This window comes from Chenopodium quinoa, unplaced genomic scaffold (assembly GCF_001683475.1).
Source record: "Chenopodium quinoa cultivar QQ74 unplaced genomic scaffold, ASM168347v1, whole genome shotgun sequence".
NCBI classification, from domain to species: domain Eukaryota; kingdom Viridiplantae; phylum Streptophyta; class Magnoliopsida; order Caryophyllales; family Amaranthaceae; genus Chenopodium; species Chenopodium quinoa.
The window spans coordinates 4,919,638-4,942,484 of NW_018744469.1; the positions used below are offsets into that span (position 1 = coordinate 4,919,638).

The 22,847-nt window shown below is 36.3% G+C and overlaps 2 protein-coding genes across 3 annotated transcripts; one reads left to right on the forward strand and one right to left on the reverse strand.

Annotated features, from left to right (window-relative positions):
• Window positions 1-3,002: 3,002 nt before the first annotated feature.
• Window positions 3,003-17,374, forward strand: LOC110697586 (pentatricopeptide repeat-containing protein At5g02830, chloroplastic-like). 2 transcript variants are annotated; one of them, XM_021874972.1, is made up of 13 exons: window positions 3,300-3,398; window positions 3,481-3,672; window positions 4,978-5,065; window positions 6,026-6,230; window positions 8,767-8,874; window positions 9,558-9,722; window positions 9,909-10,502; window positions 10,952-11,017; window positions 11,093-11,173; window positions 11,383-11,480; window positions 15,345-15,552; window positions 16,631-16,691; window positions 16,889-17,374. In XM_021874972.1, the coding sequence occupies exons 2-13, from the start codon at window positions 3,570-3,572 to the stop codon at window positions 17,218-17,220; spliced, it is 2,109 nt and encodes a 702-aa protein (XP_021730664.1). In that variant the 5' UTR covers window positions 3,300-3,398; window positions 3,481-3,569; the 3' UTR covers window positions 17,221-17,374. The 2 variants fall into 2 exon arrangements, with proteins under 2 accessions (XP_021730663.1, XP_021730664.1); XM_021874971.1 differs by having other exon boundaries at window positions 3,003-3,672.
• Window positions 17,375-17,562: 188 nt separating this feature from the next.
• Window positions 17,563-19,390, reverse strand: LOC110697587 (DNA topoisomerase 6 subunit A-like). The gene is made up of 2 exons (XM_021874973.1): window positions 17,835-19,390; window positions 17,563-17,742 (listed from the first exon to the last, which is right to left on the reverse strand). The coding sequence occupies exon 1, from the start codon at window positions 19,186-19,188 to the stop codon at window positions 17,854-17,856; it is 1,335 nt and encodes a 444-aa protein (XP_021730665.1). The 5' UTR covers window positions 19,189-19,390; the 3' UTR covers window positions 17,563-17,742; window positions 17,835-17,853.
• Window positions 19,391-22,847: the final 3,457 nt, after the last annotated feature.

Here is a 22,847-nt window from a genome sequence, read left to right on the forward strand (position 1 = left end):
TGTGATGTATGAACTACTTATGATGAATTAGTGTTTGGAATTAATTGTATTGGCATGTTGTCTATGAACCACAGTTTTATTATTCGCATGTTAGAGAGCATGTTTAATTAAACTAAATGTTTAATTTGGTTTGGAGTATGAAAAGGGAATTTTATTATGGTTCATATAATTTTTATTGATGTTATAAGTATGAGGAAGAAGCTATTTAAGTGTCTATGTACATGAAGATTAAATTATATTTTGGTGTCTTAGTGCACTTAAGGTGTTTCTAACACCAAGGGATAGGATCTGAGGTGTTTTATGCACTTAAGGTGTTATTTAACACCGAGGTAGATTAAAAAGGATTCAACATTAAAGTTATGTGGTCACTAATTATTCAAGAATTAAATTGGTGTGTTTGATTACTTGAATGAGTTATGATGATTGATTATATTATGGTTTGAGAGTCATCACCAAGTAAAATAGTATGTAAACAACGTAAAGTGAAAGAGATTACGCACCAAAACTCTTGGAACGTATATACCTTGTGTATGAACATATGGGGGGAGTTATGCGACTTTATATTTGACCATAACTTCTACTGGGAGTACAGGACGTTGTATTTTCCTTTTTATTATGCGCAGGAATTTCGCCACTTACGAGTGGTTTATTTTATACTGGCACGGTTAGCTCCCGTGTTAGTACCCCTTTATTAGGGCAGGTTAGGGGGAAACTCGTTCGATGCTTAATCAAGCTAAATAATGAGACTAGTTATTTGTCTAGTTATGTGTTGAATGTCTTGTATGCTTGTGAACAGGTGCATCAAGGTAAGTTGTGTGTTGATAGAATGAAAGCATGTTAGTGTGTTTTATTACGCTTATGTACTCAACATTGCTGATTGTATGTTTGTATGTTTGTTTGGCCTTGTCTTTACCTTGGCCCTACGACGACCCATTTTTAATGGCGAGTAGTGGGGACAAGTAGAGAGAAGATTTCAGGTGATGAAGCATATTCATTATGGGCATGAGTGAAGAGCGAATCATGCTTAGTTTCCATAGAAATATGATGTGTTTTATTTGCTTTGAATATTATTTCTTTTATTATGCTCATGAGACTAATGTAAAGGTTTTTAATATTATTTGGTTTTAAGGGCCTACAATGGTTCTAAGTTGTAGGTTGACTTTGTTTGACTTAGTTTGACTTTACTTTTTTTAGTTTGACTTTTTAAAGTTGACTTGTTTTAAATGGTTTTAAAGATAGTCTTCCGCTGTGTGAGTCTTTGATATTTGCCTTGCCCGTTTTCACACAGGCGGTAATGTCTCAAATTTTCCTATTTCATATTTTAAAAAGGGCAAAACAGATATTTAGAAGGAAAGGAATTTTCTAGGGTGTTACAATACTTTTACCTTTATTTATATAAACCATTGTTTTTTAACAAAATCCCAAACAATACTAAATAATTCTTTTACCCTTATTATTAAGTATTAGATCATTATAACTATTATAATGCTATTAGCCTTTTAAAACTATTTCCAATCAATTTAACAATAATCCACTTTATTATTGCCATTATTAATATAGTTATTATAATTAAAGTATAATAAGAAACTACAACTTAATTAAATCTTTTCGTAAATTTAGTAATAATAATCAATTTATGTAGTTATTACAAATTAAATATCACCAAATTGGGGGACCGCGCGCTACTATTATTTGAAAAGTGATTATATCATCTAGAAACTGATTATGTAAATTTATCATTCAAAAAGTGAATTTATCTTTAAAAAAAGTATCAAATTGTAATTATATCATTCGAAAGATAATTATATCTCCAAAAGATAATTATATCATCTAGCTAAGTTGTTTAAAATACGACTATATCATTCAAAATATGACTCACAACAATATAATTTTTTTTTGAAAGGGAAGTAATAAAATCATTAAATAATAGCCATACGGCATCTACAATAATAAAGATTTGTAAACCACAGATTTAGAGAAAATACCATAACTTTTACAATCAATTTCATAACTAATTTGCATATTTGGCATAGCTCATACCCCACTGCTTCAAGCTTGACGTAAGCAATGATTTTCGATATCTTTGCATCTTTTCAAGTAGAGACCTTTGCAATCTACGCTGATGTTTTTTGATCGAAAAGTTGATGACAAACCCTAGACCCATGAAATCCAAATCACCTTCCCAATTATTATAAAAATCCTAAAAATAAAATTCTCATCCATGGATGAGATTCAAAAACTCAGAGAATTGGAAAAAAACCCAGAAAATTGGGACATACTCTCACAAATGGAGAGAACAAAACAAAACAAAAAGTAAATCAAAGCAAAAAACTAAATTGAATTAAAGAAAAAGGGTCGAAAATAGTCTAATTTTCGAAGAAATTAGACTATTTCCGGTTTAAACGACCAAGATTAATAAAACTCTAGAAGAGAGAGGAGAGACAACAAGATAATTATATCATCTAAAAAAGTGATTATATAATCTAGAATGTGACTATATTATTTAAGAGTGTTAAATATTGGGTCTACAATAATTTATTGTAGACCGGGTCCATACAAGACCTGTTGGAGAAGAAATTGGTAAAATATTCTGAAAGATTTTCAAAAAATAAAATGAAACAAGTTATAAAATGCAGCCGCAAAAAGTTACAAAAATTCGGAGGGAGTAACAACTGATCTTTGTTAGGCCCTGTGCACTTCACCTTAAAAAAAATAATGTTAAGTAAAAATAAGTTCAGTAAAAATAATTTCATTTTATTAAAAATAAGTTCAGTTCAATAAAATTAATTTCAGTTTAGTAAAAAAAATTCAATTCTATAAAATTTAATAACTATAAAGAAGAAATATAATAGAAAATCAGTAAAAATAATTTCAGTTCAGAAAAATTAATTTCAGTTCCATAAGATTAATTTCTATTCAATAAAAATAATTTAAATTGAGCAAAAATAATTTCAATACAACGAAAATAAGCTAAAGTGAACGGGACTTTACACGTAGGTGGCCCACTACAAGATAACTCATCCAAGTTTTTTTGATGAGCTCCATGATTATCTCAGCATCTTTCCGTGCTCAAAATTTGTACTATGAGGAATCTTGTAATTACCACAGCTTCTTCATCCGCCATTGTTACCTCAACTCGTCACCACCACCACCACCACCACCACCATTTCTTTAGCCATAAACAAACTCCAATTTTCTCTCTCCACAACATTATCTTCTTTTCTCTCTCCAAACCCACCTCCTTAACTCCACCTTCTTCTTCATCTTCTACCTCTACACCTCTTACTTTCCCTCATTCTGACCCACCAAACTTCAAATCTACTAAAAATGATCTTACTTATTACGCCGAAATCGCTTCGAAGCTCGTTGATGATGGTTTGTTCGATGATTTTGTCAAGGTTGTGGAGAGTGTTTTGAGCTCTGATGCTACTGGGTCTTTATCTTTTGGTACACAATTGAATTCTAAACTTGTGGTTTCAGGTGTTATTAAGGGATTGAGACAAGGGAGAATCAAGGATGTTATTGAATTGTTGGGATATTTGCTTCAATTGAATGTTACCCTTTTGAAAATGTTTGATGGGTCTACTATGAAGTTGCTTAAAAAAGAGTGTTTCAAGGTAGTAAAAGAGGGATATCTACTAGAAGCCGTTGAGTTAATGGAAATGTTGGCTGGTAATTTTGCTATACACCATGTTTCTTTGTTATTTAAGGATTCACTGTGAAATTAATAGTATTTTTTCCAATAGTTGTTTCATTGTTAAGAATTTAAAGGTGACTTACTCAGTATTTCCTTTGTTTGAATTTAATTGCCACATCGTCTAAGTAGAGGTATGTTCGGAAACAATAATACAATGTCTCTTTATTTTCAAGAAATGTGACAAGTTGTTGAAGCATAGTCTTCTTGAAGAACACATGTGAATGTCCCTCGTTGATACACCAACACTTCTTAATCGATATAGTTGTGTGATGAAACCTCGTTTGGCCTTGTGAGGTGGACTCTCTTTCTCTAGTGCGACCTAGTCCTCAGTCTAACATGGTATGTTAGAGCCAGGCCCATGGTTGGGACCTTTAATGGCTTTAACATACTTCGGGACAAATTGAATTGGATTTATGTGAAAATGCACTCTCACCCATGAAATATCACATGTGACTGAGTTAGAAAAGACCTCAAATTTGAGAAGAGAGTTGAAGCATAGCCTTCCCAAATAACACATGTGAGTGTCCCACATTGATTTTAGGAAGGCTATGCTCAACACACACCCCCAGCACATGTGAGTTCCCTTATAATTGAATTTAGCACACGTTTTTCCAGATGTTGCAAAATAACATTGGTAGCAATTATTATGGATTGGAGTGATTTTGTTTTGTTTTTTTTTTTTTTTTTCAGAATTCTATATTTGATTTAATCCATCAAGGATTTAAGGGTGATTACCTCTGACTTGATTATTGCTTGTTGAGGCATAGAAATGACATGAATATACTTGTTTGGTGAGGGGGAGAGTAATCTCTCATATTTGGATTTCGTGTTCATAGTTGTCTTGTTTTCTTGTCATTTGTACTATATGCTGGTTTATTGCATTACGCATATGGTTGTAGGCTCACTTGAAGATGTTTCTATTGTCTTAGTTCTTGAATGCCTAGTACTCCCTCCGTCCCATAAGGTTTGCCCCATTTTCCTTTATTGCTTGTCCCACTTTGTTCACCCAAATTCCCTTTTTGGAAGATAGAGATAAAAGCATGGAAGATGACAAGTTCATAACACCACATGTTTTTTTCTCGAATCAACTCTTAAAATAGTGAAATATTTGGGGCATTATTGTAGTGGGATGGAGTGAGTACAAAAAGTTGTTACTTCCAAATACTTGTTCCCTACAAATTTGGTTTGAAATGCCATAGTTTGGCTTTCTTTGAGTGATCATGAAAAGGGTTTCATCGTTTGACTTGTTTTATATTATGACATTTCATTGAATCATCCAGGTTTCCAATTTTCAATCAAAGACTTGATAAAGCCCAGCGAAATGATAAAAATATCTATTGATAAACACAGCCCAAGCTTGGCCGTAAGGTACTGTTACGATTCACCATTAATATATTCTTATGGAAGTCACATCATACATTGTCTTTTGGGACAAAATAAATTATTGTTGTGCTCTTTTGTTACTTTATTCTATTGTCATGCTTCTCAATGAAGAGTGTTGACTAAAAAACTTTGTTAATCCAGTAATATCCTATTTGAAAGTGAAGTTTCTGATGTAATGTTGCATTCGTCGTAGAGATCTTAAGAGTTGATTATCATTTAAGCTGGTATTATTCCGTTTCAAAGCAAGCATGATTTAAGGGCTTGGCTCAAAATCACATGCCTTCTCTTTGTAATTGACATAGTGCGGAAGATGCCTAGATGTTAATAGTAAAATGATGAATTGGAGTGATTTTCATTTAGGTTGGTATAACCCCATTTATGTGCAAGCAATAATTCAAGAGCTTGGCTCAAATTCACATGCCTTCATTTTGTAAATGACATAGTATGAAGGAGAGACATAGATGTTACATTTAAAGTGATCAAAACTTCAAATTACTAATCATTCTGTTATATAGTCCAAAATGGTTCTAAAGCCAATTTCTGACTGACCTACTACCGTATATCATCCACAGCTGAAGGTTGGCCACACTGGATCTTCTTAGCTTCCTGTTATAGAATCTAGCTGCTGCATTGTATTTGTATCTGTCGTATGGTTTGTGATCGTGAAAGTGGCATTGGTCTCCTATTTAGCTCTCTTAGCACATGTCATGATCCAAAGGATGTTTGTCTACAGATTTGGGATTATGATAATTGGTTTTTTTTATTTTTTTTGGCCTAATAATGTTTAAAATTCATGAAGCTCTATTATCTTGGCTTTTTATATCCTTTGTAGACCAATATACCTTATCAACTGAAAAGTAGAATATGATTTAAAGCAACATTTGTAGATACACAATAAAATTATATCTCCACTTTAACAGGTATTGTCAAAATCAAATTTGGCAGGTATGCCTGTCTCCTTCCACAGGCAGAGATATTGTTTTGTACCATAATTAAAGACTTTGGAAAGAGATCAGATCTGGTTTCAGCTGTAAAAGTATTTGAAGCTTCCAAACAGAAGTTGAGTGGTCATAACATGTATGTCTACCGCACTATAATCGATGTTTGTGGCTTATGTGGTGATTGCATCAAGTCCAGGTTGATCTATGAGGTAGCTTCTTTGACAGCTATGTTAGGATAAATCACTGCTATGTGGCTATTGTCAATAATGTTCATTTTGTTTTGATATAACTTTCCTGTACACTTGACTGGAGGTATAATGCGTGAAGGTTAATCGACTGATAAGCTGACTTGCCTTTTGTAGTAGCTTTACGGTTTCATGCCAGTATTGGTATATAATTACTACCTAAAATATGTGGTGCGTCAACATGCATGTTTTCTAATTGACTTTCTTTTGAGATTTGCTAGTCTTTGTGATGCCTGTTTTGAGCAGTGAGCTATGAATTAACATTAATTATTGCTCAACTTCTGAGAAGTAAAAAATTAGTAATTCTACTGCAAATGTTGTTTGGAGGATTCATTATTAGAGCGTGTTGCTAATACGATTTGTTAAGAGGATTGTAAACTGAAGATATGTAAATTAAAACCGATAGGCGATAGCTAGATTAAAATCTAAGAATAAAATATAGATGTTGTAATAAAGGAAAAATCCTATGTTTTGGAGAGAGACCCAATTTGCAACATACCTTGGGACCCAACATAAAAAGGATATAACAAATGGTGCAATTTTGAAACCCCCCCCCCCCACACACACACAGACTCCTTTCCCTCCAAAAAAATGGAAAAAATAATATATACTTCCTCCGTTAGTTGACATGTTTGATTTAGGCACACAAATTTAGGAGAAGTGAGATAGATATGTAAAAGACAATAATACCCTTACTTAACCTTCCCTTTCCTTCCTCCATCTATTGCCCAGCCATATGAGCCACCACCAGCCCACCCCAACTCCACCCCATGTATATCTAGTTATCTACTAATTCTACTCCACCACCATCACCACCACCCAGATCAGCCAGATGTACTTCTCCGGTACCGCCTCACCTTCGTCACTACCTTCATCACATAAAACCCACAAAACTACTCATTTTTAATAATTATCTAAAAATTCAAAATAATTCACAGCCCAATAACTGCTACTACCTTTAGGGGCTTTAGATCTCAATTCTCAAATACTCCGTACCAGAAAAAGTAGATGACGATGACGAAGGATGACAATATGATGCTGCAATCAAAGTTCCAGTCATTCAATTAAAAAAGTTGAATCAAAAAATCCCATATCTATACTTTGTTAGTTTGTTATGTGGGGATGAAATTACTAGTCCCACCGACCGAATCTAAAGAGGAACGACATGATTGATGAAATCGAGATCTTAATCTAGTGGGTTCGATGATTTGAGGGTTCTTGATGTGTTGAAGGCGGAGGGAGGAGAGAGAAAAAGGTGACGACTAACGAGTGGTGGTGGTGGTGAGGTACGATACTAGTATGTGGGTGGTTTGTTTGTTGGGTCAGGTGATAGAGAGAGGAGAGAGATTGGTCTAATAATCAGATATGAGCAGGAGAGAGGTAAGGGTACAATTGACCATTCATCATAGAAAATATGCCCAAAATAGAAACGTGTCAACTAAAAAAAAAAAACTTCCCAAAAAGGAAGACGTGTCAACTATAAAAAACGGAGGTAGTGTAATGTATATCAATTTTCCCTAAAACAAATAAGGGACATTTTCAATGGTATTCCTTTATTTTGATTTTATCTTTGGTAGCCAAACTAAATTTAAATTTGTAATTCTAACCCTGTGTTTTTGGGTACAGTTGCAAAAGCGGCATTAGTAACCATTTTGCTACAAATATTCTTAAGAGGTTTGTTTATAAACTAGTCAAGGTTCTCAGTGTCTAGAATAACGTAAGTTTCCTTTAAAAAGTATAAAAATAAGATACTGTTATTTATGTATCCATTTACTTTAAGTTGAAGTCAATGGTAGTGAAAAATGAAAACTGACTGAAAAGGAACTGAATTTTGCTTATTTGTTTGATTCTATGGAATAGAGTAGCTGTATTATGAATGGAAGGGAAACGATGGAATTGAAATGGGAAGCAAACATGAAACAAAAAGCATTAAAAGGAAACAAGCAGTTTAGATGATAAAATCCAATACACGTAAGGAGTATTATAGTATCAGGATGAGCACAGTATCCCATGTGCACCCTTAACCATTCTTGCCGTATTATGATATTCCCTTCCTTGATATAAATGCAAAGTATGCACTTCCATATTACTCACAACATGCCTTTCGGCACGCATTTTAAGAAAGAGATTTGAGGGTGTAAACAAGCAAAATTAATCGATATAATTTAAACACAAGCACAAGGTAACCTTTAATTTACAGGTGTTAAAATTATTTTGATTACTTTGCTTGTTTACACCCTCAAATCCATTCCTCAAAATGCACTCCCAAGGGGTATGTTGCAAGCGATATGGAGCAGAGGAAGTATTAGATATATCCTGTGCAGGGACGGTTTAAATTTTTTTCTGCATAGGCCAACTCTTCTTGTAGCTACACCCTTGGATCTGAAAATAACATCTAAATTTTTTGAGGATTGTCTCATTTTATGCTTTATTCTACTTTCCAATTCAATTTTGTTGTCTATGTTGTCCCTGTTTTCTGAAGCTTCTGTTATTACTGCAGGATCTACTGGCTCAGAAAGTTACCCCAAATATCTATGTTTTCAACAGTCTCATGAATGTAAATGCACATGACTTGACTTACACAATGGAAGTGTACAAGCAAATGCAAGTAATGTCCTGTCTCAACTGTCTAACATCTATTTCTATGCATTAACATATTATAGCTTGCGGAACACTTAGAGAGAGACATGTACCTAACTTTTTTTGGAATAGATTTGTCCCTTTCTTCTTTATCCATTTGCCTGCTGTAGTATAATATCATACGTCCATCTAACTATGTACTGTTTTAATTTTGATTATACACAATCAGTCAATGTGGTTAAACAAAGGTGTTGTGGGTAAATGTTGTATCTTAGAACAACGGAAATAACCAATTGTATGTCCTATTATGGTGACCCTAGTGGATTTTGGAAAGTCTGAATGTATTTAGCTTTACCCCCAGTCAAGTAACCAACAGGAAAAGGGACAAAAGTGATCTTTAATCGGTTCAGACAACTATGGTCCTTTTTGGTTTTTAGATCCACTATTGCAAAACAGATAATGTCTTTTGTTTTATTACAAAGCTGCAACCACCAAAATTATTGAATACTGTTTTTATTCTTTGTTACAAAACATGTGCTGCTACGATTGTTAAAAAGAATTTTAACTTCTCATCCTAAGTAATTCTCCAGTTCCTTAACTTGTATTATGTATGTGGTATAACCAGCAGAGTAAAATTTGAGAATCATTTATAAATATGTCTGGACTTGTATAATTAGCAGTTTGTCAGTCTCATATTTTTTGTCCTTTCAGAGTATGGGTGTTGAGGCAGATATGACTTCTTACAACATACTTCTGAAGGCCTGCTGTCTGTCAGGAAGAGTTGACTTGGCTCAGGATATATACAGGGAGGTATTGCATTTGGAATCAACTGGAGCAATTAAAATAGATGTTTTTACTTACAGCACTATTATCAAGGTATATCCCTCCATGTTTACTGGGTATTCTTTTTTTGCCAGTCTTCTCTGGCTGTCCCTTAATGCTTCAGTTTAGTCACATTATTGCATATTGCCCTATGCATCTCTCTGTTTAATTTGTGGGTGTAATATGCAATTAGAATGTTTACTTTGCATAGCTTATTTCAACAAGTGCATAAAATTTCAGGTATTTGCAGATGCAAAATTGTGGCAAATGGCTATCAAAATCAAAGAAGATATGCTATCTGCTGGTGTTACTCCCAATACAGTTACATGGTCTTCGTTGATCAGTGCATGTGCTAATGGTGGTCTTGTCGACCAGGCAACTCAGCTTTTTGAAGAGATGCTTATGGCTGGTTGTCAGCCTAATTCACAGTGTTTCAACACACTTCTTCATGCCTGTGTGGAGGGATGTCAGTATGACCGAGCATTTCGTCTTTTCTATGCCTGGAAGAGTAGTGGATCTCCAGAAAATTTTAGTGAAGATCTTATTACCAATGAATACAAAACTTCAAATGTTCTTCGAACAGATGAAAATTCAACCGTAAATACACCGCACATTATGACTGCATCACATAATTTGAGCTTTTCTAAGAGTATTCCATTTAGTCCAACAACTGCAACATACAATATACTTTTGAAGGCTTGTGGTACTGACTTCTACCGGGCAAAATCTTTAATAGATGAGATGAAATTTATGGGTCTTACTCCGAATCACATCAGCTATACAATTTTAATTAATATTTGTGGTAGAGCAGGAAATGTAGCAGGTGCCTTACAGGTAAATAATGATCTTTTGTTGGTTTTAATGGGGCTATTATAAATTAGAGTTGCATAAGCTGAAGAAAGTACTTGTTTGGCTTTTTCCAACATATCATTCAGGATAGTGATTACTTTGCCTTGCTTTATGTATAAATTTACAGTATGGACTTCTTACTGTAGTTTGGTTTGGCCTTCATAATTTCAAGTATAAGTTTAATTTCTTATATGGATCAATGGCTATCCTTAACTTTGAAGATGAGAAAGCTTAAAATGCAAGACAAGAGGGTTTTATAATTTCATTGCTTAAGTGTAATACATATTCCAGTGACACAAAAACTTAATTTTGTCTTTAATTATATGTCAATTTCCACCTGAAGAAGTACCATGCTGGTTTGTTTCTTATCTTGAAAACCATTCTTATTCTATCAATGAACTTTAAATTCTTTATATCTTTCCTGTACCCCGCAGCTAATGAAATCCATGGTCGACTCAGGAATTAGGCCTGATGTTGTTGCTTATACAACTGCTATAAAGGTTTGCTTCCGTCATCTTGAATATTATCAGAATGAGGTCAATTATTGTTATTAAAATGTTTGACCTCTAATGTAGGTTTGTGTGGAATGTAAAAACCTGAATATGGCATTTTCATTATTCTCAGAAATGAAAAGGAACCGCATTAAACCAAATTTGGTAAGTATGAGCTGTGAAGTACAAGTATCTGTATTGACTGGATTCTTCAAGCTATTCTACTGTTCTACTAGTCTATTTTTGGTGGCATGGCAAGCGTATTTTGTGTATATCTTTCACTTGCACAGATGAATTATGAGTTTGTAATCGCATTTTACTGTATACTCCCAAGTCCCAATATGTGATGATGATTGAAAGTCTGCTTGTTTCAGGTAACATATAATACTCTGCTGAGAGCCCGTACCAAATATGGCTCCCTACAAGAAGTTCAACAATGCCTAGCTATATATCAAGATATGCGGAAAGCTGGGTAAGTTCAAAGATTACTTGTGTCACAAATATTAGGTCTCAATTTCATGTATTTAGTCATGATGCAAACTTGTTAATTGTAGTGCCTTTCTTACACTACAAGGATTCCTTTGTATTTTTTTTCCCTTCACTTATCTCCTATAAACTATTGCCTTTCTTTTCCTCACCCTTGATATCCATCAGGAATTTAGGTCATTAATTGTAACCATCTCTGCTAGCGCTGAAAATTTGATGTGCCTAGTATTTAGACTTGGGCATTTTATAGATAAATTTATTGCTTTTGGCCCAAATGAAGTGTTACATTAAGTCTCTATACACTTGTCAAGACGTGGAATTTGTGTGACTAGAACTTGAGGTCAAATGAATAGTATAACTATCTAACTCATCAGCAACACATTTAATCTTTTTTTTCTTCCACTCATTTTAGGATCTCATTAATTACTTATTGGAAAAATTAACAAGGATAATTTAATGAGATGTCTTCTCATTCTAAACCCAACTTTAATAAAACCCTGATTAATGAAATATTGTAGTTGTACAACGTCATAGTGAAATTTTCATTCCAAGAAGCATCTATTTTAGTATTGTAAATTCAATTAGATTCTCCAACGGAATATGGGATGAAATGGTCGAAGAATGATCCAAATTGAGAAAAGACGAATCCTTCTTTGTACAAGGGATCTTCATAAGTCAAAAGATATATGCACAAAAGACAAAACATCTTAAAAAAGTATAATGTGGAAAATAGCAAATCAATATCCTCTCTTATAGCTTAAAATGAAAAGTTGAGCAAAGAAGATGGTTCAGAAGGTGCTAAATGCTACAAACTACATATGATATGTTGGAACATTATTAGATAAATTTTCTTATGGGTTCATATATGAGGTTTATATTATACAAGGATTAGTATAATGATTATACTTAGAGCATTGCAAAGCAAGATGTACAAAAATGACAATGCATGACAAAAATCGACTGATTTGTGCTTTGCCCTTTCTGAGCCGTAGGGCGAGCACGAGTCAAGTTTCGCCGATAATCTCAAATTTTACTGAGATGTTGGGCCCCTGACCGGGCGGCTTTGCTCGGTCTGACCGAGGCACAGGTGCTTTCAGATTTTACATGGTTTTTTCAATGTTTTTTTGCACGCCCAACTGGGTAAAAGTGACGGTTTTCAGCAGTTTTTGAACAAAGTGCTTTGTGAGCGGACATATATGTTGGATGTTAACCGCTCTTCATATAAACTCTATAAACAGGAGTTTATGTGACATACATGATAGATGATAAAGAAGAAAAACATCGTTAAAATTGCTTCATTTGAGAGAATTTTCTAGATTATTTTCTCTTGGTTTTTACTAACACTTGTTCGCAAACTTCTTGTTGATTGATTTCGATAAACAACCAAAATCAATTGTGTTTTCTTTGTACCTCAATAGTTATATCGTGTTAACCTTATTGCTTCGTAGAAGGTCGATAATAAACTATTACAAAAGCGGCTATAATATGTGCTTAGAAGAAATATGTGGTACCTCTTGTTTAATTACTCTAAATTTGTTCTAACATGATGTGCGTTGGAGCATGTTAACAAGATTTATGCTGAAACCAAGCCAAATACACCTACAAGCAATTAAAAAAAGTTCTTTTCATCTAAAAGGAACCTCATATTACATAATATGGTGCACGACTATTAAAAATTCGGAACTTGCTGGATATTCTGAAAGTGATTGAGCTGGATCTATCAATGACATAAAATATACATCGGGATACATGTTTTCACTTAGAAATGGTGTATTTTCTTGGATAAGTCAAAAGCAAGATATTGTGGCTCAATCAACTACAAAAGCAGAATATATTACAGTATGTGCATCAGCAAATCAGACAATCTGGCTAAGAAGGATTTTAACTAAAATGGGAGAAGTTCAAAAACAACCCACAAAGATATATTGTGATAGTAAATATGCTATCGCTATTGCTAAGAATCTGCTACTACATCGAAAAAACAGAATTTATTAATATAAAATTTCACTACGTGTGTGAAGTGTAAAGTGCACAAAGTTCAGCTTAGTTCATTTTACTTCCGAAGAATAAATTGCTGATATATTTGCAAAAGCACTTCTGAATGCAAGACCGATTGAGAGAATATCTTGGCGTTCAAAGGAATTTCTTCAAGGAGTATTAAAATATGGAAGATCATCCTTTATTTATTGCCTCCTTTTTACAATATTATTGATTCTTTTCTAATAACCTATTTATATGCAAATTATTACTGATGCTTATGTAGTAAAGATAATTCTATAAGCATTGTAAAACTAAGAAATTATAACAATAAAATATATACAAAATGAAAAATTTGTCATAAACCACCTTAAAAACACAAATTCTGTCAAAAACCACCTTATTATTTTTTCTTGTCCCAATAGCCCTGATTTCACTATTATTTTGTGAAAAGCCACCTTTACTTGGAATATGGTCATTGAACCACTATTCCGGTGTTGACCCTTACTCTGCCACCCACCATCATCACATGCACTAGCTTTGCCACCCTATCACCCGCCCTAACCACCCTTAGAACCTGAAATCACCCCTCACCAGCACCAAAACCCCATCCCACCACCCACCTATCACCTTGCTACCCTTCCCCTCCTTCTGAACACCCAATTGTCTCTCCCCTCACCCTTGCTAAACCTCCCCTTTGCCCTGAACCACCCAGCAAACCTTAGAAAACCCTCCCCTTCCCCTGAAACCCTAGAGACCCTTTACCCCTCCTTGCGAAACCCTCAACCGCCCTCCCCCACCCCCCAAAACCATTAGCCACCCCTTCCCCATCCCCTATTGAAAAGATGCAAGGAGAGGGAAGAAGGTTTTGGCGGTGGGGGAAAAGAGGATGTTGTATGGTGGACAATTAGCACTGTAAGTTTCTTTGGAGTGTTTGGTTTGATGTAAAATGTTTTCATGGAAAATGATTTTACTTCATTTTCCTATGTTTGGTTTGTGAAGGAGTGGGAAACAAATTTCTAATAGTGGAAAATTAGTCTTAAGTGGAAAGCATTTTCATTTACAAAAGAAGGGATGTCACACTTTCCTCCCTCCTTACCTCCTTTCTTTTTTTACCCCTCATCCATTTTCAATTTTTGTGTAACTTTTCTTGTAAGGATACACACGAAGGAAAATTACACTGTAATTGTGGTTTTCCATGAAAAATCGTTTTTCTTTGAAATTGTTTTTTGTCATACTAAACGGAACCTATATTATTTTGTAAAATATTTGTAAGTATCCACCAAGCTTAACATAAACAACATATACGATCAAAGTTGTGATCTTAGAAAATTCAAATCATAACACTTTATTCCAGGTGAAGAGAACATAACCTAAATCATTGTTTTGGGTGACACCCTGTGAGGAAGAGACTTATCCTGTACCATGGCCAAAACTACCATGCTCTAGCTTATGCAACTGACTTGCAAGGTTTTTTTTTTTTTTTTTTCTTTTTTTTTTTTTTTTTTTTGGCTATTGTTTAGAAGACAATAACTGCTAGAGTCATTATGCCTCATGTGAACTTGTGAGTTGTTCATATTATTTTGACTTAAAAATTGCTGGGGGATGCAGTGTTATGGGGCCTGAATCATTCTATATCTTGCTTTGCTGCCTTTCAGCCTCCTCCAGTCCAGCTATGTGTTATATCTGGTGATATTGTATCAATCATGCATGATACTGTTCATAAGATTACACATGCATGTTGAATGTTTTGAATGTTGGACTCAGTCAAAGTCTTGATATATATGGATATATGCTTCCACAGCATATCGTGCTCTGATGAAATAATATGTTCTCACATTCTTCTTGATTTTCCATTAACTTTATCTATCAGCTACAAATCCAATGACTACTATCTTAAACTACTGATTGAAGAATGGTGTGAAGGAGTAATTCAAGGGAATAATCAGCAAGGACTTTCATATTCACGCAACAAAGCTGACCTAGGGGAAATGCGAAGTCAGATTCTTGAAAGGGTAGCAACCCATTTACGGAAGAACACAGTTAAAAGTCTTGCAGTTGATATTCAGGGGCTGACAAAGGTATGTTTAATGGTGAAACCTAAAAAGACGACTTACTAGAATATAAATATTCACTTATATTTATTTTTTTCTATTAAATAATCAACTAATTAATTTAATTTTTATTTTTATGTTGTATATCGATGTAATTACTTCAGCTAAAACACAAAATCTGTATAACTTCAGTTGAGTTCATTGTTTGGTATTGAATCTCAAGATATATTTATTCTAATTCTCTTATTAGTAGCATAAGATCGACTTCAGTATTTATTTTAATCTTTTCATTGAATATATATTTGAAGTACTATTAATTTGAAGCTTTGCTTTTTGACTGGGTTCTCAGCTTACCACTCAGTATTAGTAGCTGGTTACAAGCAACATTTCATTTTGTAGTGAAGAGATACAAATTTTAGGGACTTGAGATCCCACCTCTTTTCTTCTGCATTGCTTTAAAAAAAATAGATGAAAAAAAAAAAAGAAAAAAAAAAAGCAGATTATAACTAATGCTAATCAATTTATTGAACTTTATTTCCATCTTCATATGATGTTGTGCCTGAGTTAAACAAATTGGCTATTAATTAAGATTTTCACATTCAAAATAATCAAGACAGTGGCATCAAAGCAGCAAATCTTTTCTGATTTTCCGTGGCTTGATAAGGCAAGTAGGCATAGTTTATAGACTTTAGAGAAAACAGGAGATGGTTTAGGTTCCCCAGTAGAATCGTTGTGTGCAATTATGACTACCTAATACACAATTGAATCTGCATAGTAAATCTATATTATTTAGAGTGCTTGTCTGGAGCTTCAAAGTTGAGCCCGTAGCAAAAGGCAGGACAAGTTGAGTTTATTTAGGTCTAATTTTAACAAAATCCGAGTCACACACTAAGCATAGCAATTTTGTCAAAAGGTCAATCTGTTGAAAATTGTTGTTTAGTCTTGATTAAGACTCTCCTAATCTTGGTGTATTTGTAATGTTGAAAGTTTTATAACTTATCTACCACTTTACAGACTCCACTGAGTTGTAATTTGATATGAGTGCAGTTTCAAGCCTTAAGCTCCTGCCTTTTTCTCCATTGAATGTTTTCCACTTATTGTGCAGGTAGAAGCTCGGCTTGTAGTTCTAGCAGCTTTACGTATGATTAAAGAAAATTATAAATCAGGTATGAAAACAAAATTGGGGGGGGGGTGTGGAGGAAATTGCCGAACTAGAAGTATTTTACTACAGCATAGACAGCTAAGTTGAATTAGCTGTTCTCTAATATACATCGTATGCCTTTTTTATTCCTTTCGATTTTTTGTTGTCCCATAGACAGCAATATTGTTATTCAATAGTGTTGAATTTCTTATCTCATTGCAGGATGTTCTGTAAAAGATGATCTAACAGTTATAATAGGAATCACAAAAGTAGGCCTACGGTGTATGGTCAGAGATGCTATAGAAAATCTTTTGAAGAAGGAACTCGGGCTTGAAGTCATTGCAGAAGATCCAAGTGCGACAGTTGACAGAACCCCAGATAAAGAAGGTGCTTCCAATTTAGGTTCAAACTCGAGAGGTGCTAAAATGAGTGATTTGCCTAATAGTCTCGACACTTCAGCTCGACGACCTGCAGTATTGCAAAGGCTATTGGTCCCAAGAAAATCTTTGAATCATTGGTTACAAAGAAGGTCGGATGCTGGCTCTAGGCGTTAATTGTACATGTACATTATTTCATACTGTAATAAATCTAACAATTTATACGAAATATCTCATACAGCTATATAGCTATGTAAATCCAAAAGCTGAGCCTTGTATGAATACAGAAATTTTAGAAATGGTGAAATAATTTCTTACTGTTTTCATTTCATTAATACGAGCAAATTCTGTCACACTTGTGGATGCTTTGAGCAATACACACCCCTACGTCCATGACACACTCTGTGTATGCAACTATGCATCTGAATCGTCATAACCAAGAACAAACTAAGAAATATAGGACGTGAAAAAAGATTTCATAGAACAAACTAATATAACAGGAATCTTGGAACTCAGAAATATAGGACATGTAAAAAAGATTTCTTATTTCCCTCTTCTATCAATTGCAAGTACAAGAAACTTCAACAAACATTAAATTCAACTTCTCAGATACATCTTGTTAGCAAAATCTCAGATACATAATACGTGCTGCCAATGCACATCGCCTGAATGCATACAAGTATTGACACTCTTCAATACCAATACAAAACAGATGGAATTAGACAGATACATAATACGTGCTGCCAATGCACATCGCCTGAATGCATACAAGTATTGACACTCTTCAATACCAATACAAAACAGATGGAATTAGAGCCAATCTCGCTGCTGCAACTTGAGGGGCAAATAAACTTCAGATAAATACTGAAACCCAAAAGAGCTGAGAGCCTGAATTTCAGCCTTCTGTTTGGTCTTAACCATCAACTCCAACTCTTGAACCCAACCAGGATTCTTCTTCACAAAATCTTCCTCCAGCAAGTCCTTGCCCGTTTTAATATCCTGCTCGGTCATTGGCAACCTACATTGCTCTGGAATCTTATACTTGTCCAAATCACTTGGCCTAATACCAAGCCACTTGATATCCGGTGTAGTCAAATTTGCGCTATCATAGGACATATTCTTCGAGCCACACCCATAAACCGATAAGATCTTCAACCCATATGGATCACTATCCACCAAAGCTAACACAGGCAAATTCAACTCAAGCTTCAACTTTCTTAAAAACAACCTAGTGGCAACATCCGGCTGCCCTTTCGCTGTAATGATGATACACGGAAACCGATTGTAAAACCGATCTTCAGCCAACCTCATAAACGCGGCATCCTTCTCAACCAAAAGAACAAACAATGCATCACTCTGAATATCCCCCACACGATCAATATTAGGCGGAATTGCTTTCCCACCAACACCCATTTTCGTACAATCAATCATATCTCCATTATCACTAAACACAAGCCTACCCACAACAATCCCTTTCTCAGAAGCAACCACATTCAAGCTCGACCTAGTACACCCAAGAAGACAAGAAACATCATCCAAAACAGCATCGCTTTGAGATTGATCCTGGAATAATTTCACATCAGTATAAAACAGATCACGCTTAGTAACATGAATGCTACGGAGACAAAGCTGGTGAATGAGCGACAAAATCCGGGCAGTGACGGTAGCTTTACGGACAGATCCAACCGCGGCGAAGGGGCGAGATGAGGACTTGTCTTTAAGAACAATACGATCTAGCTCAGGAATATAAAGATGGTTCGATGAAGCACGAGAGGGTACACTGAAGGAGAAACCATTTCCGGCAAGAATAGATTTAGTGAGGGATAAAACGAGGGTTTCGATTTCCGACTGAACGGAGGAGAGAGAAAGGTCGGTAACTTCGCGGCAGGAGGAAGAGAGAGAAGCGGAGACGTCGGCGAGAGTAACGGGTTTTTTGGAGGAGGAAGAAGGAGGGTTTTTGATGGAGTAAGCAAGTTGTTTAAGGGATTTGAGGATTGTGGTGTCGGGTTTAAGGCGTTTCTGGAAAGGGACGGATCTCTGAGAAAGATGAGGATTTTTAATGGTTGAGAGAGAATCGTCGGTGTCGGAATTTGAATTGTCTGTATCGGGACGGCGGCGCTTTTTGTTCTTCTTGTCTTCTCCCATGGTGATTGAGTTTGAGATGGAGAGGAGTGTGTGAGAGTGTGGCGGGAAGTGAGAGAGAATTCTGGATGTCCAACAAAAAAAAAACAAAAAAACAAGGGCTTAGGGGAGAAAGCGGATTTTTTTTTCCAAAGTAGGCTTATTGTAAAAACAATTTTGTAAAGTAGACGCGTGACAAAACTACTTACCAAGCTAAGCTTTTATGGTCGGACAACGTTTTATACCCTGGTTTTTTAAAACAAAAATTATAATTTGTAAAACGCTGTCTGGGACTTTCTGATATTTAAAATGTTAAATAAAAAAAAAATTCAAATACCCTAAAACACTGACTAAGGCAGCGCTTTAAGTGGTTTAATGAAACGCTGCCTCAGTCAGCGTTTCTATCGGTGCTACATTACAGGGGCAACTTCTCTCTCTAACTCAAATTCCCTCATTTCAATCCTTTCACTCAATCTATCTGTCACTCAACCGAAATACCCCCCCCCCCCCCACCGGCGTCTCCCTCCGACAGCCCCGACGCCCCCTCTCTTCACTTCCTTGTCGAATTGGGTACTTGCCCCCTCTCTCATAGGTTTTTAAAATCTAGGTTTTTTTTTATAATTGTTGATATTTTTTGTGAATGTTAGTGTTGATAATATTGAATTGTTAGTGTTCATAATTGGTGGTAATGTTGAATTGTTAGTGTAGATAATTGTTGAAAATGTTGAATTGTTAGTTTAGATAATTGTTGATAATGGTTGATAATTGTTAGTTTTTGAGTAATTGTGATAACCTACATTTGTTTAATAATGGTGAGCTAGGGCTTCTAAGTTGTTGTAATTTGAAAAGTATGTCTACATTGTTGTTTGATTATGGTGATTTAGGGATGATTTAGTGTCTTTAAGTAAAATGTGTTTTGGTTCTTATGTAGAATTATGGCTGCACAAAATGTAGTTTTGTTATGTCGGTGGGGAGGTGAAATTCTATTTGTTGGACCAATGGAGGAAGTATGAAACCACTAACACTTGAACCGGACATGACTTTCAATGATTTGATGAACGAGGTTCATAGTAGTATTGGTTCAAACCCAATGAATGTTAAACTAAACATTAAAATGAGGTTTGAGACTGTCAATGGGGTTCAAGTGTTACTTGTTTCTACGGATAAACATTTGAAAGCTTTGAGGAGCGTCGTTGCAATGAAGGGTGTTCCCACTGAGATATATGTAGAAATGATGCCTATATGTACCCAACAAAGCACTCATCCAGAACAACAAACTACATATATTTCTAGTTATAACATAGAGTCCTTGCAAATGCCCTCACATGAAATGAATATGGGATGGGATCTTTTAGTAGAATGCTGCAAATGCCCATTTTCACATGTCGTTTAGTTCTCATATAGCTTCACCCGTGGCAATGACCGGCCAACCTGGTCCTTTGACATCAAACACCATCATACCTTCACCGATGCAATTGTATAGTTATTCACCTATGCAAGATGATGTTCAAGCATCACCATCTCAACCTATGCTAAATCTGTGTATGATGTGTATGCGGAAACAAATGATGAAGCCGAGAGCGGAGAGGAGGAAGATGGTCTTGACAACTTGGATGTTGAACCTACACACATGGAAGTTGGTGAGGCTGTGGTTAGAACTCCCATACCTTGGTTCAGTAAGGTAAACAAGAACTATGAAGTTGATTAGTATTGGGCCGAATTAGGTAGCCATACATCGTTTGTTCCTGGGGGAGAATTTGAGAAGGGCATGTTTTTTGAAAGTAAGAAAATGCTTCAGAAATGGTGAAGATGTATTATATACAGAGGAATCAATTCTACACCACAGTGACCTCGAATGAGAATGTCCTTCATCTGCGGTGCAAGAGGAAATGTGGTTGGACGCTACGGGGTACTAAAACAAGTGAGCACGCGCGTGGCTTCACCCTAGTCATATACAAAGGCCCGCACTGGGAGAACTATGTCACTGAAGTACTATATACTAATCACCCACACTTGGATTCGTCCATAATATATGAGTATGTGAAGTCCTTTGTGCAGAAAGATCCGTCCTTGAAAGTTGAATTCATACAGGATCTCATCTCCAAGCAATTTTATTTCGATGTTTCGTATCGAAAAGCATGGTATGCCAAGGAGAAAGCTATGTGAGTTTATTTAATTTACTTATTCTCAATAATTTTTAAATTTCTATATCATACAACTGACTGATCGATGATTATTATAGGCGGTGAATATGGCGATGATGGTTGATGCACTATCAGGTGCCCTTGCAGACGGACCCACTAGAGCCCAGGTCGAGCGGGTGCGAGATATGGGCGTGGCTACCTTGCAGAGATATGGTCACAACTATCTTGTCCACCCATGGGCCAATCATGGAGGCCACTCCGTCCATTCACAGTTCGAGGCCGGTCAGAGTAGCGGTAGAGGTGATCCTACGTCACCTAGAGCCGCAGAGGATTACCTCATCCACAGATCTGCGCCCACACCTACTTAGGAGGATTTTGGGTTTCGTAGAGTCTGACTCTACGCGGAAGGGAAACCCACCCAAGACCCGCACACTAATTAAAGCGACAATTAAGAGAGAGAAAAAAGGCATTCTTACCCTTGGCGCGTGCTTCGCTCGAATCCCAAGCTCTTACTTGAACCCCGCAAATGCGAAGGTCTCCGACGGCTCGTACCCACGAACCCGACCCGAACGATCCAAGTCCCGAAGGTTAGTTAAGACCCGACCAATAAAAACTAGAGTTTTACGAACTTAAGGTTTTCTCACTTTTTCTAAGGAGATGCCTTTTTAGTTCCACTCAAGTGTTCTTCCCAAATCCCAAACCTTGGTATTTATAGGGAAATGGACCTTGAATTCCCACTCTCAATCAATGTGGGATATTTGCAATTTTCCCATTTTATTTTAATAAAAACAAAAATAAAATGCTTTTCCTCAAAAAAAAAAAAACAAAAAAAAAAAATTGCAATTCAATCAATAAGTTACAGGTGGCACAAGGAAGATGAGAGATTAGGTGGGGACCATTTCCAAGGGGGGACCATAGCCTTGGTGCCCAAGACAAAGCTCACACCCTTTGGTCCCCACTAGCAAGCCGGCACTCCCCTCCATGTGGCTGGCTGGCTTGCAGCCTGCCTTGGCTGCCAGCTGGCGCCTAGCACCAAGGCTGGGCAGCCAGCCAGCACACGCACACAGTCCACATGCTGCGCAGCCAGCCTGCACAAGGCCAGCAAGCACGCAATGCATCGCTGCTGCTTGGTGCGTTGTGCTGGGCACTGCAATGCTAGGCACACACGCACAGCCCAGCACGCTGTTGGCTGGCGCATGGTGCTGTGCGAGGCTGTGCAAGCGAGGCTGCCAGCGCTTAGCATCACGCATAGAGTAGCCTAGCGTGCTGCTATGCGATGGTGCGTGGTTGCGATGGCTAGGCGAGCAGTGCTACCCCTTACCTCGCGCCAATGCCTAGCATGCTAGCAAGGTTTAGCCTTGCGATGCTTGGGCGCATAGCGCTAGCACACACGCAAGGCTGCGAAGCTTGCGGTGGCTAGCTAGCATGCATGGGCCTAGCACGCCTAGCATGCTAGGCTTGTGACTAGCATTGCAATGGGTCTTATCTAGCCTAGCATTCACATGGCTAGGCCAATGCGAGGCTACGGCTAGGCTCGTA

Bases quoted from the DNA above. Each gene is read 5' to 3' on its own strand.
- LOC110697587 (XM_021874973.1), bottom strand. From the start codon at position 19,188: ATGGGAGAAGACAAGAAGAACAAAAAGCGCCGCCGTCCCGATACAGAC.
- LOC110697586 (XM_021874971.1), top strand. From the start codon at position 3,084: ATGAGGAATCTTGTAATTACCACAGCTTCTTCATCCGCCATTGTTACC. The intron at 11,481-15,344 runs GTAAGTTCAAAG...TTTATCTATCAG, and splicing joins CAAGATATGCGGAAAGCTGG to CTACAAATCCAATGACTACT. The intron at 16,692-16,888 runs GTATGAAAACAA...ATCTCATTGCAG, and splicing joins TAAAGAAAATTATAAATCAG to GATGTTCTGTAAAAGATGAT.